This window comes from Gymnoscopelus braueri, assembly GCF_963280865.1.
Source record: "Gymnoscopelus braueri genome assembly, chromosome: 16".
In the NCBI taxonomy this organism is placed as follows: domain Eukaryota; kingdom Metazoa; phylum Chordata; class Actinopteri; order Myctophiformes; family Myctophidae; genus Gymnoscopelus; species Gymnoscopelus braueri.
Window position 1 is genome coordinate 7,006,453 of NC_137616.1, and position 15,513 is coordinate 7,021,965.

Sequence of the window (15,513 nt, forward strand, 5' to 3'; positions counted from 1 at the left end):
GGAACCAGCTCCTAACCTAACTCCATTTTCCCGCTTTTGCATTTTTTTCCATAAATCCGTGCTCTTGAACACCCTTTACACCCGTGTGTTGGTATAAAAAAACATATTGAACCAAAGAAAAGTATTAAAAAGTGCTTCTGACAAAAGCAGCTAACTCCATTGGATCCTCAAAAAACCTCCAGCAAAGGGGGGTGGAGTTAGCTGGTTTTGACTCCAGGCTCCACCCTCTTTTGACCTCCAACCTCATTGTGAGCTTGGAGGTCCATTTAGCTGTTCTTATCAATGATGAACAAAACCTCCTCCAACTCCATTTTTGTTTTGTTTTTTTCATTTCCTGAAAAATGAACATTTTGGAGTTAGCTGGTTCCTGCCAGACAGCAGAGATATAACACAGTATGCATATCGCATGAGGCTCCAGTTTTCTATAGAAAGACACATATATGTCAGACACATTCCTTAAAGCAATTCCTTGTGTGTAATGTAGGTGAATATGTTATATCCAGATTAATTTAGATGGTTAATTACATATTGAACTCTTTATATAAAATCCAGCATAAGTCTGCTGAACTCTCTCATTCTACTGCTCTGCCACCAAAATGTGGAATGCCCTGACACCATCCATTAAACCCTATGGTCCCTATTCCGGGTATTTCAATAGCTTAACATTCATCAGAAATAGCAGATCTACAAGCTCTCATGCGCCGCGTTGTGTTGCGAGCTGCGACACAGCTTTTTGGCAAAGAGATTTGGTTTAGAGGGGAAAAAGATGGGGCCAGGTTTAGAGCCCTGGGGGACCCCTATTCACCTGTTTCCTAGGCTGTGTGTTTTCCACTTCCTGTCGATTTCATTGGATATCATTAGTCATCTGACCAGTTTAATTGGATTTCATTGGATCAAATCGTCAGGAAGTGGAAAACACACAGCCTAGGAAACAGGTGAATAGGGTTTAAGTCATACATGGGCAACTGGCGGCCCGGGGGCCACATGCGGCCCCCACCTTCACTTAATGCGGCCCACAGGTTAATATGGGGCCGGAATACAGCTATGTTATTGATTTCAGCTGTTACAATTCCAAACATGACCCGCTTTAATTACTTCAGTCTATATTAGTATAGCTTAATGACTAGTACTAAAATTATATTTTTTGAGCTTGTAGATCGGCTACTTTTGCGTGACAAATAATGGCGAAGTACGGCATTAATTTACGAGGAAAAAGAAATACGGAGATAAGAGGTGTCAACAATGTGGCCCCCTGGAGTGAGTGTGGAAATACAGTGGCCCTCTCCATCATCAAAGTTGCCCACCGCTGGTTTAAGTCGTTAAATAATATCAATGGACCATAGAGCTGCAACACTAATCCATTTAATCTATTATATATAATTTAAAGAAAAAGACCAATTAGATTTTTTTAAAGTTGATTTATAGATATTATTGAAGAACATACTACTTGATTATTCAATTAATCCAATATGTAATCAATAATCAATAGAACAATTGCTAAGAAAGTAAATGTAGCTTCCTTTTTACACAGTAGTAAAAGTAGAAATACTCTGTTACAAGTAAGTCCTGTAGTCAAATTTTCACTTGAGAAATGTACAAAAGTATTGGCATCAAAATGTACTCAAAGTACTAAGTAAAAATACTAAGTATGTCTCATTTCACACGTTTTTCCCCAAAAAGTTTTCCTTTTTTTAATGTATGTTTTGTAATACTAATCTAAGTAACTTGTAACTAAAGTTAAATAATTGTGGTGGAGTAAAAAGTACAATATTTGCCTCTGAGGTGTAGTGGAATAGAAATATAAAGCATTGAAAGATGGAAATACTCAACTCAAGTAAAGTAAAAGTATCTCAAAATTGCACTGAAGTACAGTACTTCAGTAAATGTACTTAATTACTTTCCATCAATGCTTTTTACAGAACAAAATGTCAATGACAATTATGTTAAATCATTTTAACAACAGCACACAGGCTGATACAAATTGTCCTTCAAGTCACCAGTCAGATCAGTCACTATTTTTTCATGTCATGGACCCCCACATATATGTGTATTTGGCTGCAGTGCAGACCCCCATCTGAAAAGATTTTGTGGCAGGGACCTCCATGAAATATTTTTTTTGGTTAAACAAATTTAAAAATCAAAATTATTACAAATGACTTCTTCTACTTTAATCATTTTCCGAGATTTTTCCAAAATAGCAGATGACACATTTTGACACACTTAGCTCGGGTTGCCCTTGAATTCCCTCAAGGACCCCCTGGAACCCCCTCAAGGATCCCACTTTGAGAACCAGAGTCTTTAAGTCCAGATTCTTGCACTGGTAGACTGACACTGGTCTTTCTGTCAGGGTGTGTGGACGTGCACACAGAACTGCTGTCCAGATCTTCTCTGGGACACATTTTCTTCAGGGTGGTCGTTGAGTTCCAGCCTTGATCTTGGGCAAACTTGTAAACACAGCCGAACAGAGCGGGAAACATCTCCATCAGGTCAATGTCAGCTGCATCCTCAGTGCTGTGAACACAGAAATTAAGTCATAAGTCACAAATTCACAATTCTGCAGTGGAGGAAACTAAGTAACGAAGTGCATTTACTCAAGTACTGTAGCCTACTTAAAAAAAGATAATTGGTTACTTTTACTTCACGTGAGTATGTTAATTGCTCAATACATGTTTGAGACTCGCTGTTTTAGAACACAAGCTTCAATACTTTGCAGCCCATGCATGGTGCCTTGTCAATTTGTGCATGTGCCTTTGTATTGCATCCACGATAGTTCTGAATTTCAAATTGTGTACTGGCAACTTGTTGGCCATTGGCCAGCTCCATGAAAAAAAAATACATAAATACATCAATTCATTTATACATGGACTTCTCTTTGTGTCGTTTTTTAAATCTAATTCGACTTACTAGTGCTCATGGAGATTGCGTATGAAGCGCAGCAATCCAAATGTGTTCTCAGGGTAGGCCTTCTTCTTGCCATCCATCTTCTGGACCAACTCGGGTGGGAACTGGAAAAACAAACAAACAAACATACAACTTAAAGACGGGGTGCCGTGATTTTCAGTGATCCCCCCCCCCTAAAACATAATCATCAGGTATTATGGTTATACTAGGAGGAAGATCTTTTTAAAAAAAGTGTACAGAAAGTGTTAAAATTATGTTTTTATGTGGACACGCCTCCAGTTCATTAAGTATACCTGGTTCTCACCTTAGCACCTCCTCCACCACCTTAGCACCACCCACCTGTCCTAGTCCCTCCTCCTCCTCATGCCCACACCTGTTGTGTTATGATAATGAGGGGGAGGGCATGTTTTTACTATGTCACTAAAGCGCTGTTTTTCTATTGGCACGTTTGACCCTCAAGGTTTCAGCCTCCAGGAAGAAACTCAAAATAGTCAGAGAAGACATAAAACACCATAAAAACACCACCAGGGGGCTTAATGAAGTTCTATCAACCTCATAGACACATGAAAAACAGAAAAAGTGCAAAACCATGGCACCACCCCTTTAAAGATCTTAATGGACTTGGAAACATGAAGATGGATGTGAGCCTGAAATGATGCTTTAGTTGCCTTTGCAAAGCAAGTTTGTTTTGTGCAAAAGCATTTTGAGAGACGTAAAGAATAGAAGGAATAACATAGAGAAATACAGATAAAAAAACATCAAAGTATTTGCAAGAAGCTCATGTACCTTGTGTTTCCACGTATTGAACTGTCCCTTCTCACCATACTGGTCTAGCGCCCCCATGAGGTCCATGTCAGCATTTCGACAATTCTCAACTTCCTTAAGATTTCCAATCTTTCTCAAGTAGTCTACTTTCCTGTGCAAAAATTATAATAATATTGAAAATCTTAGGCTAATCTTAAAATATATTGGTAGAATATAAGTACCTTATACATTAGATAAAACCGATTAATATTAGCAGAAACAATTTTTACATATCAAAATGCACTAATGGAACAGAAAATGTTTTACTTTCTGTCATACTGTACCTCTCGTTTGACCAAAAGAAGGGATGAGCCAAGCATTCCTCCACTTTGGGTCTTTTCTTTGGGTCTGCATGGATCATCCACTCAATGAGATCCTTGGCAACCACATCCTGAACATCATTCAGGTTGTACTTTCCTTTGTAGATGTTATATTCACATTTAACGCCTGTGCCAAATGGATGGTGTCCTCCAGAAAGAATGTAATATGTCAACATCCCAGCCACCTAAAAAGGAGCATGAAAATGAATAAGATTATCACGTTTTCCGTTTTCATTTATTAAACCTTTCTCACACACACAAAAACAATTACCTGGATATCGGTGCTTCTTTTATATGCAATATCACTGTCTTCATTCAAAGTCTCCTTTGCCTTCCAGCATTTTGTTCCTGCACTGCTTGTACGTAGGGTTGTTTGTCCTTTGGGTAATCGGCGACTTATTCCAAAATCTGCTAATCTTGCCCTATTTTTAACATCTGCAAGACAAATTGTGTAGATCAATATAATTAACAGTGAGATTGATGGAAATAATTTATATTCTATATTATTTCAATCTCTGAAACGGTGAGCTCTTAATTTCCTCGGTATCTTACCAATCAAGACATTCTGGGGCTTGATGTCCCGGTGGAGAATTTGAGGATTCTGACAATGAAGAATACTTAAGCTATTGAGAAATTGATTTGCAAGATCCCTCCTCATTTCACCAAGGCTGTCTTCAGTGAAGTCACATTTGATATATTCTTCCAGTGTATATTCACATAACTGAAGCCCAAGGTAACCAAAGTTCTCATCCTCTGCAAAGTCAACATATCGTACAATCGAAGGATGATCAAGCTTTGGAAGACGTAAAAAGCCTTCCTCATTCTTCAGCACTTGGTAGTTGGATTTGGACATTCTCTTAACTGCGACTTCAGTGCCGTCATCTCTTAACCCCAAGAAGACCTCAGTTCCATCACTTCCCTTCGCGATGCGGAATTCATCATCTTTCACAAACACAAGACTCCCAACTTTGTTAATTTTACTTTCATCTATGTTTGCAAGCTTCTCTAACTGTTGCTTCCATATTTGACTGATTTGGTGCCATTTTCTGGGTTTTGGTGACACACTGGCAATGGGGTGGACAGGTTGCACATGTGAACTTTCAGTCAAACCAGATTCCTCAACAGGAACAGTTGTTGGCTTATCTGCATCAACATGAACTTCATCTTTCAATTCCTCTTGCTTTCCTGACTTTTTTCTCCTTCTTCTCTTCTTTTTTTTGGATCCTGATGGCTCTGTACTGGCAGTTGTGGAAACTTCACACTCTGAGCTTGGCTTGTTTAGACACTTTTGCATTTCTGTAAGCTCTTCTTTCAGGTTATTATCCATCCGCATTTCTGCAGTTGTAATTATATCCTCAGGCACATGATCTATTCCCACTGATGCAAAGATGTCAGTGGCACGTTCACATGGAAGCAGGTTTGCCAGTATGCCATATGTATACACTCTCATATCAGAGGAGTGCTCTTTCCTCACAAAAGGAACCAACGTTGTGCATAATGTGTGCATGAGGTTCTGATTCCAGTCATCTTTAACTTTAGTTTTTTGTGCAATCACATATAGTGTTCGGATCAGACCTCCTTGCTGTATTTGAGGAAATTGAGTGCTTGTGGAAAGGAGTTTCAGCAGTTTGGGGATCATAGACAGTGATACCTCACTGGATATCTCTTTCATTGTGCAGAAAACTGCATGTAGACTTTGAACGACTAAAGCCTGCAGTGTATTGGGCATTTTTGGAAGCCGCTTGTCTGCATTTTCAATATAGCAGTTCAGCTTTCCATTGTCCTTCAACCACTTTATAGTTCTCTGACGATAGTCTTCTGCTGATGGTCCGCTAACAGCAAAGAGTGTGTCAATCATGGTCAGATGGGTCTGAGGATTCTCCTCCAGCATATTACGATCAAAACTGTGGAACACTTCTGTTGGTGTTTTCTCTTGAATAGCAATGACCAGATCTAGAAAATGTTTTATTTTAGAATAAAAGTCACCACCGCTCAATGCAAGCATGCGCATCATTTCAGATAGTTTTACATTAAAACTAACATGTTGAGGATGTGTAGCAGGGACTTGATCTAAAATCGCTCCAGCTTTGATTAGGACTTTAACAATATCATCCCTGTCATTGAGGGCAGCAGTATGAAGTGGTGTCATAGCGAAGGGAGTATTTCTGATACCATTTGGATTTGCTCCTGCTTTAATCAGTCTCTGCACAAAATCAAGTGGTGTTTTGGAAAGAGCGGCATAATGCAGAGGGGTATTGTTATTCGTGGATAACTGATCTGGGTTTGCACGCTTACTCAGAAGAAACACACAAATGTCCTCACTGTGAAATGCCACAGCAGCAGTCAAAGGACATATATCATCGTTGAACTCCTTGGATGGGTAAAGGCCATTAATGTCTTTGTCTCTGATTGATTTCTCGAGCTTCTTGAGGTTGCCATTCATAATGAACTGTATTACAGGATGTGTTTCTCTTGGGACAGCTGTGGTCCCTGGAGGAACTAATCGGAACTCAATATTCATGCTCTGTGCAAGCAGATTCTTTGCTTCAGAATAACTGTGTGGTGACAAAAAAAAGAAAGAGTTTTCAATACATTTGCTCAGTGCATGTGTTATATATTTAACCGAAGTTCTACACATGATAAAGAAGGGACAGCGTTAGAGCTGTAGAAAATTCTTATGTAATCATTGGTGGAAAGAAACTAAGTACATCTACTCAAGTGCTGTAACACAAACATGTTTGGGGTCATGTTAACGTCTACTCAGGCTTTTGTGAGCACCCCATGCAGTTTTTAAGTTGCTTGAGTCAGTATTTAGATGTTTGATATTAATTTGATCAGACACGCCCCCATATAAACCCATTGTAACTTCAAACTCCATTTTATCTATGTTAGATTCATTCAACACACCTGTCCTTGGTTGTGGTGACTGATATTGTCCTTCTAATATTATGTAAGGGGGCCGTTTTCCAGTACTCTTTTCATTTATTTAAGAAGGACAATATCTGTCACCAAAACCAAGGACGGGTGTTTTCAATAAAACTAACATGGTTAAAATGGAGTTTGAAGTTACAATGGATTTGTATAGGAATGGGGCGTGTCTAAATACTGAATCAAGCAACTTAAAAACTGTCTGGGGTGTTCACAAAAGCCTGAGTAGACGTCGAAATGACCCCAAACATATTTGAAAGTGAAACATCCCTTTAAGTACAATTTTGATGCACTTTTACTTTACTTGATGTCCATTTTTCGATACTTCATATTTTGACTCCACTACATCTCAGAGGCAAATTTACTTAAAGGACCATATTCAACCTTCATCATATAATTAGTCCTCACTAATGCTCATTCTAATATGGTACCCTTTTTGTTTACTCTGTCTGTGTCTTGGAGGAGGGCTGTGGACAGTTCAATAACCCGCCTACCAGTGACATCATCGGTAGGCAGGTTTGGTCATTTCAAACTAGATTTAAATTTTTATAATAATAATAATAATAATAATAATAATAATAATTATTATTATTATTATTACCCTTATTAATAATAATATTATTATTATTATCTTTTTTGCAATAATATGAGAACAATGGCTTCTATTATATCATGCTAACTTTCCAGGAACATAAAGCCTGCAGTTTCTATTTGCTTGGATTCCCCATTGATGATGTCACTTGGTAAGCAGGTTTATCATTTTGAACTGTCCACACCCGTCCTCTGAGACATAGTAAACAGAAATGGTACCATATTATGAGCATTAGTGAGGACCAATTATATGAAGATAGGTTGAAAATGGGTGAAGTGGTCAAGTTATTTTGTAGATTTAAATTATTACTACAAAACATATATTAACAAATTAATTCTTATTTTATACTTGCTATCACAAATAGCCGATCTACAAGGTCACAGCACATTGAAATGTGGCCTGTGAGCTTATAGATCGACTATTTTTGAAAGATTTTTTGACACATTTAGAAAACTTTTGAAATGGGACATTGTGCTTTTACTTTTGTAAATGGGACATTTTGCTGTTACTTTTGGTACTTTAAGTATACTTTTTTAATACAAGACTTTTACTTGTTTCTACATTGTGGTGTTGGTAATTGTACCTAAGTAAGTAAGTAAGTAAGTAAGTACTTTTTTCCACCACTGCGTGTAATCTGGCAAGCGCCAACAAAAGTTGTAAGATTTTATATTAGAACTGTCTCTGGGTTACTCCAACCATCCCTACTTTGAAGTGAATATCTTTATGGGCCTGGTGTCACAAGCTACTTGGCTACAGCCTGAAAGCAGCATGACTGATTCGAAATACCTGCAATTTAAATCAAGTGTCCAAAGTCTGTTTTTATGGCCATGCATGAACACTACAGTAAAAGTAGACAGATTGTCAATTTGGTAATTGAGCTCATCTTTATGCACAATCACATATTGATATTATCGTAGAGCAAAGATTGGACTTTGAACTTCCTTAAGAGACTTCTCCTTATCAGATAAGAGAGCTGTACATGCCACACCATACTGTACAAACACAGCACACATTAATCAAACTGAATGTTTCACCACCTTGTTGTAAGCAGATATTCTTATTTAACCCATTAAGACCGGGAACACATCTGTTATTTTAGATTTCTTTGGCTATACCGCACTATGAGCTTGTAGAACATTTTGTGCAAATCTGAATATATATACATTTAAAAGCGAACATTTTTAACTCAAATCTTTGCTTCTGGGGGGTTCTACAAATCTCCTCTAAATAAAACAGTTTTTTGAAAAAAATTATGTTTTTTTTTATCTCAAAATATGTTATTCCAGGGTCCCCCATAAGCAAAGATTTGAGTTAAAAATGATCACTATAAGAAATCTGCTATTTTTGAATAGCCAAAGTATAAAATAATGGTTAAAGTGGTTACACAGATGCGTTCCCGGTTTTAAACTTTTAATGGGTTAAAGCTGTTTGGAAAATGGTCAGTAGGGGTATTTTCCATAATATGGTCAGTTACATAATGCTGTGCCTTTTAATAGATATAGCCAGTGTTCTGCAGTAACTAATATATTCATGTAATATACAGTACTATTACTACAGTACTATACAGTACTATTACTTTTCCCAGTAACTAGTAGCGTAACTTATTACAATTGCCAAAACAGTAATAATATTAAGTCTGAGTTACTAGGTTAGAATGAACACATTTTTGATATTAAGCCTATCATTTATGCTCCATAGGAGGTTGTCACACGCTGGGAAAAAAGAACAGATCTACAAGCTATCAACATGTTGCAATGCAACTCATTGATGGCTTGTATATCTGTTCTTTTTAAGCTTGCACCCTTTCACAAAATGATGATGTAATGTGAACATGTAAAAGTAATGTAATGTATCTTACTCTTGATACCAAGTAATAAGTAATGACCCTGACCTTCAGTGGTGGAAAAAGTACTAAAATGTTTTACTTAAGTATAAGTATCAATACTGCAATATAGAAATACTCTGTTACAAGTAAAAGTCCGGAATTAAAAGAAAACGTAAGTAACTGGTATCTTACTCTTCCTGAATTAATTGCCCAACACTAGCTCTGTTTAAAATGTTATGAACAGATCATTTGGATGTGGCAGAACTGTTTAACAGCAGATAAAATACTGGTCTGATGCCGATTTTGTTTTCACAGAATAATAAAAACAAAATTCAGAATTGTACAAATCATACCCTATTCATACTAAATAAAAATAAATACATAAAATACATACAGAAATGTGACAACTGCTCAGGTGTATTCCAACTGCCTGTAGCGTAACAACAGCATTAAAAATAAGGTGGTAAATTATACTTACAGTTTCTGGGTTTAATCTTGACATTGACAGACAAACAGGTCTGTCTTTCAAATCGACGTCACACCTGTGTCAGTCTGGTTACAACCTTATGAATACATAATGGCCCTTAGGACTTCCCATTCTCTCTCTCTCTCTCTCTCTCTCTCTCTCTCTCTCTCTCTCTCTCTCTCTCTCTCTCTCTCTCTCTCTCTCTCTCTCTCTCTCTCTCTCTCTCTAGGTTGGTGGGTAGGACATGTAGGGAAAGTCATCCTTAAGGCATGCAACAATACCGGTCCGTACAATCCTTTCTTTTTTTATCTCTCCTTTTGTTCTACTAATCTAGATGAACAACAACCAAAAAGTCACAGTGAAAACCCCCAAAACCTCTCTCTCTCTCTCTCTCTCTCTCTCTCTCTCTCTCTCTCTCTCTCTCTCGGTTGGAGGGCAGGGATTGTAGAGAAAGTCATCTGTAAAGACATGCAACGTTACCGGCAGTGGTGTAAAAAGTACTCAAATTTTTTACTTAAGTAAAAGTATCAATACCACAATGTAGAAATACTCCATTACAAGTAAAAATGCAGAATTTAAATTGTACTTAACTAAAGTTTTCAAATAAAGGTAGTGGGGTAAAAGTACAATATTTTCCTCTGAGATGTAGTGGAGTAGAAGTAAAAGTATTGAGAATTGGAAATACTCCACTAAAGTAAAAATACCTCAAAATTGTACTTAAGTACAGTACTTGAGTAAATGTACTTAGTTACTTTCCACCTCTGATTACCAGTCTGTACACATTTTATTTTTTACAGTCTATGAACAACAGTCAAAAGGTCACAGTGAAAACCCTAGCAAATGGACTCTTGATTGATAGCAGCTCATCTGATTAGGCCTACTTTATGTGAGCAAAATAATGTGTAACTAGAAAGGGTGCATATCTCTGCCAGGTTGGGTTGCCATGCTAGGGCCGTTGTTGTAACCTGACACAATGCAATTTTTGTTCATCTGCAGCGATGTCTGCTGTTGTAACGGAGCATAATGTTCACTCTTAAAGTTCCTCCGAGCAGGAGGCCTCGTTGTGGCTGACAGTAGCTGAAGGGTTATGTCCTAACACCTTTCTGCAGATCTAGCCCATTTTGTGCTTAACCTTTTGCCAGCGGCATAACTACCGTGACGCAGACAACAGTTGCGTTGGGGCCCAGAGTCATTTGGGGCCCACCTGTGTCGTCGGTAAATTAAAATAATAAATACATACAGAGATGCAATGACAGTTGAGTTGACCGAAGTTTGGTGGAGCCCGGTGGCTGCTGCTAGCACCTGCGGGGTAGGCTAATAACGTGGAGGAAGTCAGAAGTCAGAAGAAGTCATCCAGGCTGGACTATTGCAACTCTTTATTATCAGGCTGCCCAAGTAAGTCCCTAAACAGCCAGCAGCTAGTCCAGAATGTTGCTGCGCGCATACTGACAGGAACCAGAAGAAGAGATCATATCACTCCTTCACTGGCCTCTTTGCACTGGCTCCCGGTTAAATACAGAATAGAGTTCAAGGTTCTCCTCCTCACCTACAAGGCTCGCAATGGACAGGCACCAGTGTATCCTTCTCCCACTCTCAGTCCATGAAGCAGACACACACAAGCAGACAGATGCCAGGTGGTTACATGTCAGCTTTCCGACATGTCGCCTTTCCGACGGTTACTAACCCTATACCTAACCCTAACCCTAACCCTAACCGCACGCGGAAGCCACTAGTCGGAGTAGTGAGATGTCGGAATGGAAGGAGCACCCCATGCCAGGTCATTGTTGACCTGGCATCCCATAGTGTATAGTTTCATAGTTTTGACTATTGTTTTGCTTGTGTACTGCTTTGTTATTGGATTATTACTTCTAATGATATCCAATGAAATCCGACAGGAAGTGGAAAACACACAGCCTAGGAAACAGGTGAATAGTGTTTCTCAGTACTCAGTCACCTATAGTCATCCTCTCTCCCATAGATATAGAAACCTAGATACCTCATTGGCCTCTGCAGTTCATTGGAGCGACTGGTATCTCAATACAAGGCTCTTCCGCAGGGCTGTTTGACTACTGACCAATCACATCGCGTTGACTACTGGCCAATCACAGCGCGTCCAACTGACTAGTTGCTGTGCGGCTGCCTCTTAAGAAAAGACCCGCCCCACCTGCCTCTGATTGGCCTACCGAACGCCCCCTGCTGAAGCGGAAGGAAGTGATTGGCTAGCCCTGCGGAACAAGGAAGCGCGCCCGAGATACAAACGCTTCAGAGCCGAAGGAGGCGTCTACCTTTATATGTCTATGCTCTCTCCCCTCTCCCTCCCACTTCCCTCTTCCTTACATCCCCTCCCTCTCTCCTCTCGTCCTCTCTCTTCCCTTTGGTTGTGTGGGTTTGTGTCCCACTGGTGCAATTGTAATTAACACTGTACGGACTCACGCTCCAGTAAGGCCTGCCATTAATTCCACATCCGCGGACCCGCTCCCCGGAGTTTCTTTTATCTCCCACTTCGCAGTTCCATGGACTGTTATTATGGACCCCCAGTTACAGACCAAGTGTGTGAAGGTTATAATAGTTTTGGATTTTTTATTATAGTTTAGTTTTAGTTAGTTCTGACATTTTTTTTTCTAATTCAGTTAGTTTGAGTTAGTTTTGACCAAAAAAAATCTAATTCAGTTAGTTTTAGTTCGTTTTTAGAGCGGGTTTGCTAGTTTTTATTTAGTTTCTATTTTTGTGACAACGCTTAGTTTTAGTTTAGTTTTTATTAGTTTTAGTGTTAGTTTTAGTGTTAGTTTTAGTGTTAGTTTTAGTGTTAGTTTTAGTTTTTTTTTCATACTTTGGTTTTTTTGTCAGGTGCAGGATTCAAAAGGTCAAAGTAAGTATTGTGTTTTTTTTTTTTTTGTTATAAAAACTAAAACAAAAGATACCATTTAAAAATATATATTATTCAGTTACTGTTTGACAATCAACCATCCACACAACAGTCCACAAGATAGCAGCCTTAAAGGGATATTTCACTTAAAAAAAAAAAAACCCAGACCGTTTTTAAGTTGCTTGATTCAGTATTTAGATATTTGATATTCATTTGATCAGACACGCCCCTTTCCTATACAAACTCATTATAACTTCAAACTCCATTTTAACCATGTTAGATTTATCAAAAACACCCGTCCTTGGTTCTGGTGACTCACCCCGCCCTCCTAATACGCGAGGGGGCCGTGTTTTTTCGATATCTTTTTTCACTTATTTTATTTTATTTTTTTATTGTATTCATTGTTTTAATTTTCCAAAAATAATATTAAAAATAAATGAAAAAAGTTATTGAAAAAACACGGCCCCCTCGCGTATTAGGAGGGCAGGGTGAGTCACCAAAACCAAGGACGGGTGTTTTTGATGAATCTAACAGGTTAAAAATGGAGTTTGAAGTTATAATGGGTTTGTATAGGAAGGGGGCGTGTCTGATAAAATGAATATCAAATATCTAAATACTGAATCAAGCGACTTAAAAACTGTCTGGGGGGCTCACAAAAGCCTGAGTAGACGATAAAATGACCCAAAGTTTTTTTGAAAGTGAAATATCCCTTTAAGTGCAAAATGTACTGTGCCTGGTATAAATCAAAAAAGCCATACAATATATGAACATAAACCCTTTCATGACACACACAGGGTCCAGGGGTCTCAGGTTTCTGAGGTGCTCAGAGAGGCTGCCTTGTCAAGGTACTCGCTATCAGTGGTGGAAAAAGTACTCACATTTGTTACTTAAGTAAAAGTATCAATACTGCAATGTAGAAATACTCTGTTACAAGTAAAAGTCCGGAATTCAAAATGTACTTGAGTAAAAGCACAATAGTATTGGTATCAAAATTACAAACAAAGGTAAAAGTACTCATTATGCAGAATGTCCCATTTCACAAGTTTTCAAAATGTAGGCTATAAAAGGTAAACAAATCTTTTGAAAAAAGCAGATCTACAAGCTCACCAAAGCATTGTGAGCTTGTAGATCGGCTATTTTCAAATGGCCGAAATGAAGTGGGTATAATGTATGTTTTGTAATAATAATCAAAATACCTACAAAGTAACTAGTATAAAGTTCTCAAATAATTGTAGTGGAGTAAAAGTACCATTATTACCTCTGAGAGATGTAGTGGAGTAGAAGTAAAAATACAGAAAATTGGAAATACTCCAGTAAAGCAAAAGTACCTCAAAATTGTACTTAAGTGGGCTACAGTAGGCTACTTGAGTAAATGTACTTAGTTACTTTACACCGTGGTCTGTGGGGTTTTTCCCCTTGATAATTTCTCCACATTGTATCACCCGTTTGCACTACAAGGCAATTGTTATTGTCTTTCTTGCTGTTGTATTCAAATAAATCCCATAAGGACCATATTTCTCCCAACTTGTTTCTCCGTCGCCATTATAAAGTAACGTGCAGTGCCGTGCAGTCAGTCAGTCAGTCAGTGCTGCTCACGTGCTACGATGCACATTGAAAACAACCGGAGTAACTCGCCCCCAATTCTTTCGCGTACCAGTGATTCTAATACCGCCGGATTTGCCCTGGGGTGACGGTGTTTTGGGGCGACTACGTCAGCGTACCAACGGTGACTGCAACTGACGTAGAACTGCGCAGGGGAAATGAATCAAATTAATTTAAATCTAAAAGGCTTATAAATATTGACAAAAACTAAAACGAAGGGCATTTTGTCTATAATTTCAGTTAGTTTTAGTTAGTTTTGTAAAAACACAATATAGTTTCAGTTAGTTATCGTTTTTCTTTTTTCTTTTAGTCTTTATTTAGTTTAGTTAACTGAAATGTTTTTTCACCTTTAGTTTTCGTTATTTCGTTAGTTTTAGTTAAGTATAATAACCTTGCTGCGGACCGGGCCTCTCCATGGAGCACGACCGTGGATTTCTACTACATTACACTATACCACTATACTGCATATTATCTTAACATTCTTATATTATACCATTATATACTGTATAAACATTATTTTTGTACTATATCATATTATCATATACTATCTTACACTACTATATTTGATATTATTGTTATTTCTACTACTTGTATCTCTCTCTCTCTCCTCCCTCTCTCTCTCTTCTTTTCCCCCGACACGATCGAGGCAGAAGGCCCCCACCCTAGAGCCTAGGGTCTGCCTGACGTTTCTTCCAGTTAAAGGATGTGTACACTGGTTTCTTTCTAAATTGGCCTGAAAATCTATCAGGAGACCAAAAGGGGAGATAAATGTAACGTCCCCTTTTGCACATATAGTGTTTGTATTTGTTGATGACATGTATTATTGTGTTAATTCTGTATGCTAATACATAGGACCACAATGGAAACAAGTCCCCAGGACGTTTGTGTTATTAGCTTTTAGATTTAATGTCTTACTGTACCACGTGCTGTTTACATATCTGACTAATAAAGTATTCAATCAATCAAAACTCATTCATAGATTCCAAGACAATTTTAAATAGCATACATTCATGTTAAAATGTACAACTTTGCCTTTACCACAAACACATCAAATGAGACATGATTAATCAGAGAACTCAGTGAAACTAATCTGAGGAAAACAAAATACTGGTACACATGCTCAACAGTCTAAAAACTGAGAATAAATAATCTGAGATATTGTATACAGCATTTTCATCATCTAAGCAGCACTTCAGGTGCACATTTATA

At 38.1% G+C, this 15,513-nt stretch overlaps 1 protein-coding gene across 3 annotated transcripts; it reads right to left on the reverse strand.

The window, feature by feature from the left end:
- Positions 1-1,409: 1,409 nt before the first annotated feature.
- Positions 1,410-9,945, reverse strand: LOC308103627 (uncharacterized protein). Of its 3 annotated transcripts, XM_080453710.1 has the most exons (7): positions 9,849-9,905; positions 4,578-6,580; positions 4,297-4,460; positions 3,990-4,210; positions 3,688-3,817; positions 2,905-3,005; positions 1,410-2,511 (listed from the first exon to the last, which is right to left on the reverse strand). In XM_080453710.1, exons 2-7 carry the CDS (start codon positions 6,544-6,546, stop codon positions 2,247-2,249), a joined length of 2,850 nt encoding a protein of 949 aa, XP_080309836.1. In that variant the 5' UTR covers positions 6,547-6,580; positions 9,849-9,905; the 3' UTR covers positions 1,410-2,246. The 3 variants fall into 3 exon arrangements, with proteins under 3 accessions (XP_080309836.1, XP_080309837.1, XP_080309838.1); XM_080453711.1 differs by lacking the exons at positions 4,297-4,460; positions 4,578-6,580 and having other exon boundaries at positions 9,849-9,945; XM_080453712.1 differs by lacking the exons at positions 4,578-6,580; positions 9,849-9,905 and having other exon boundaries at positions 4,297-4,518.
- Between the last annotated feature and the right edge of the window lie 5,568 nt (positions 9,946-15,513).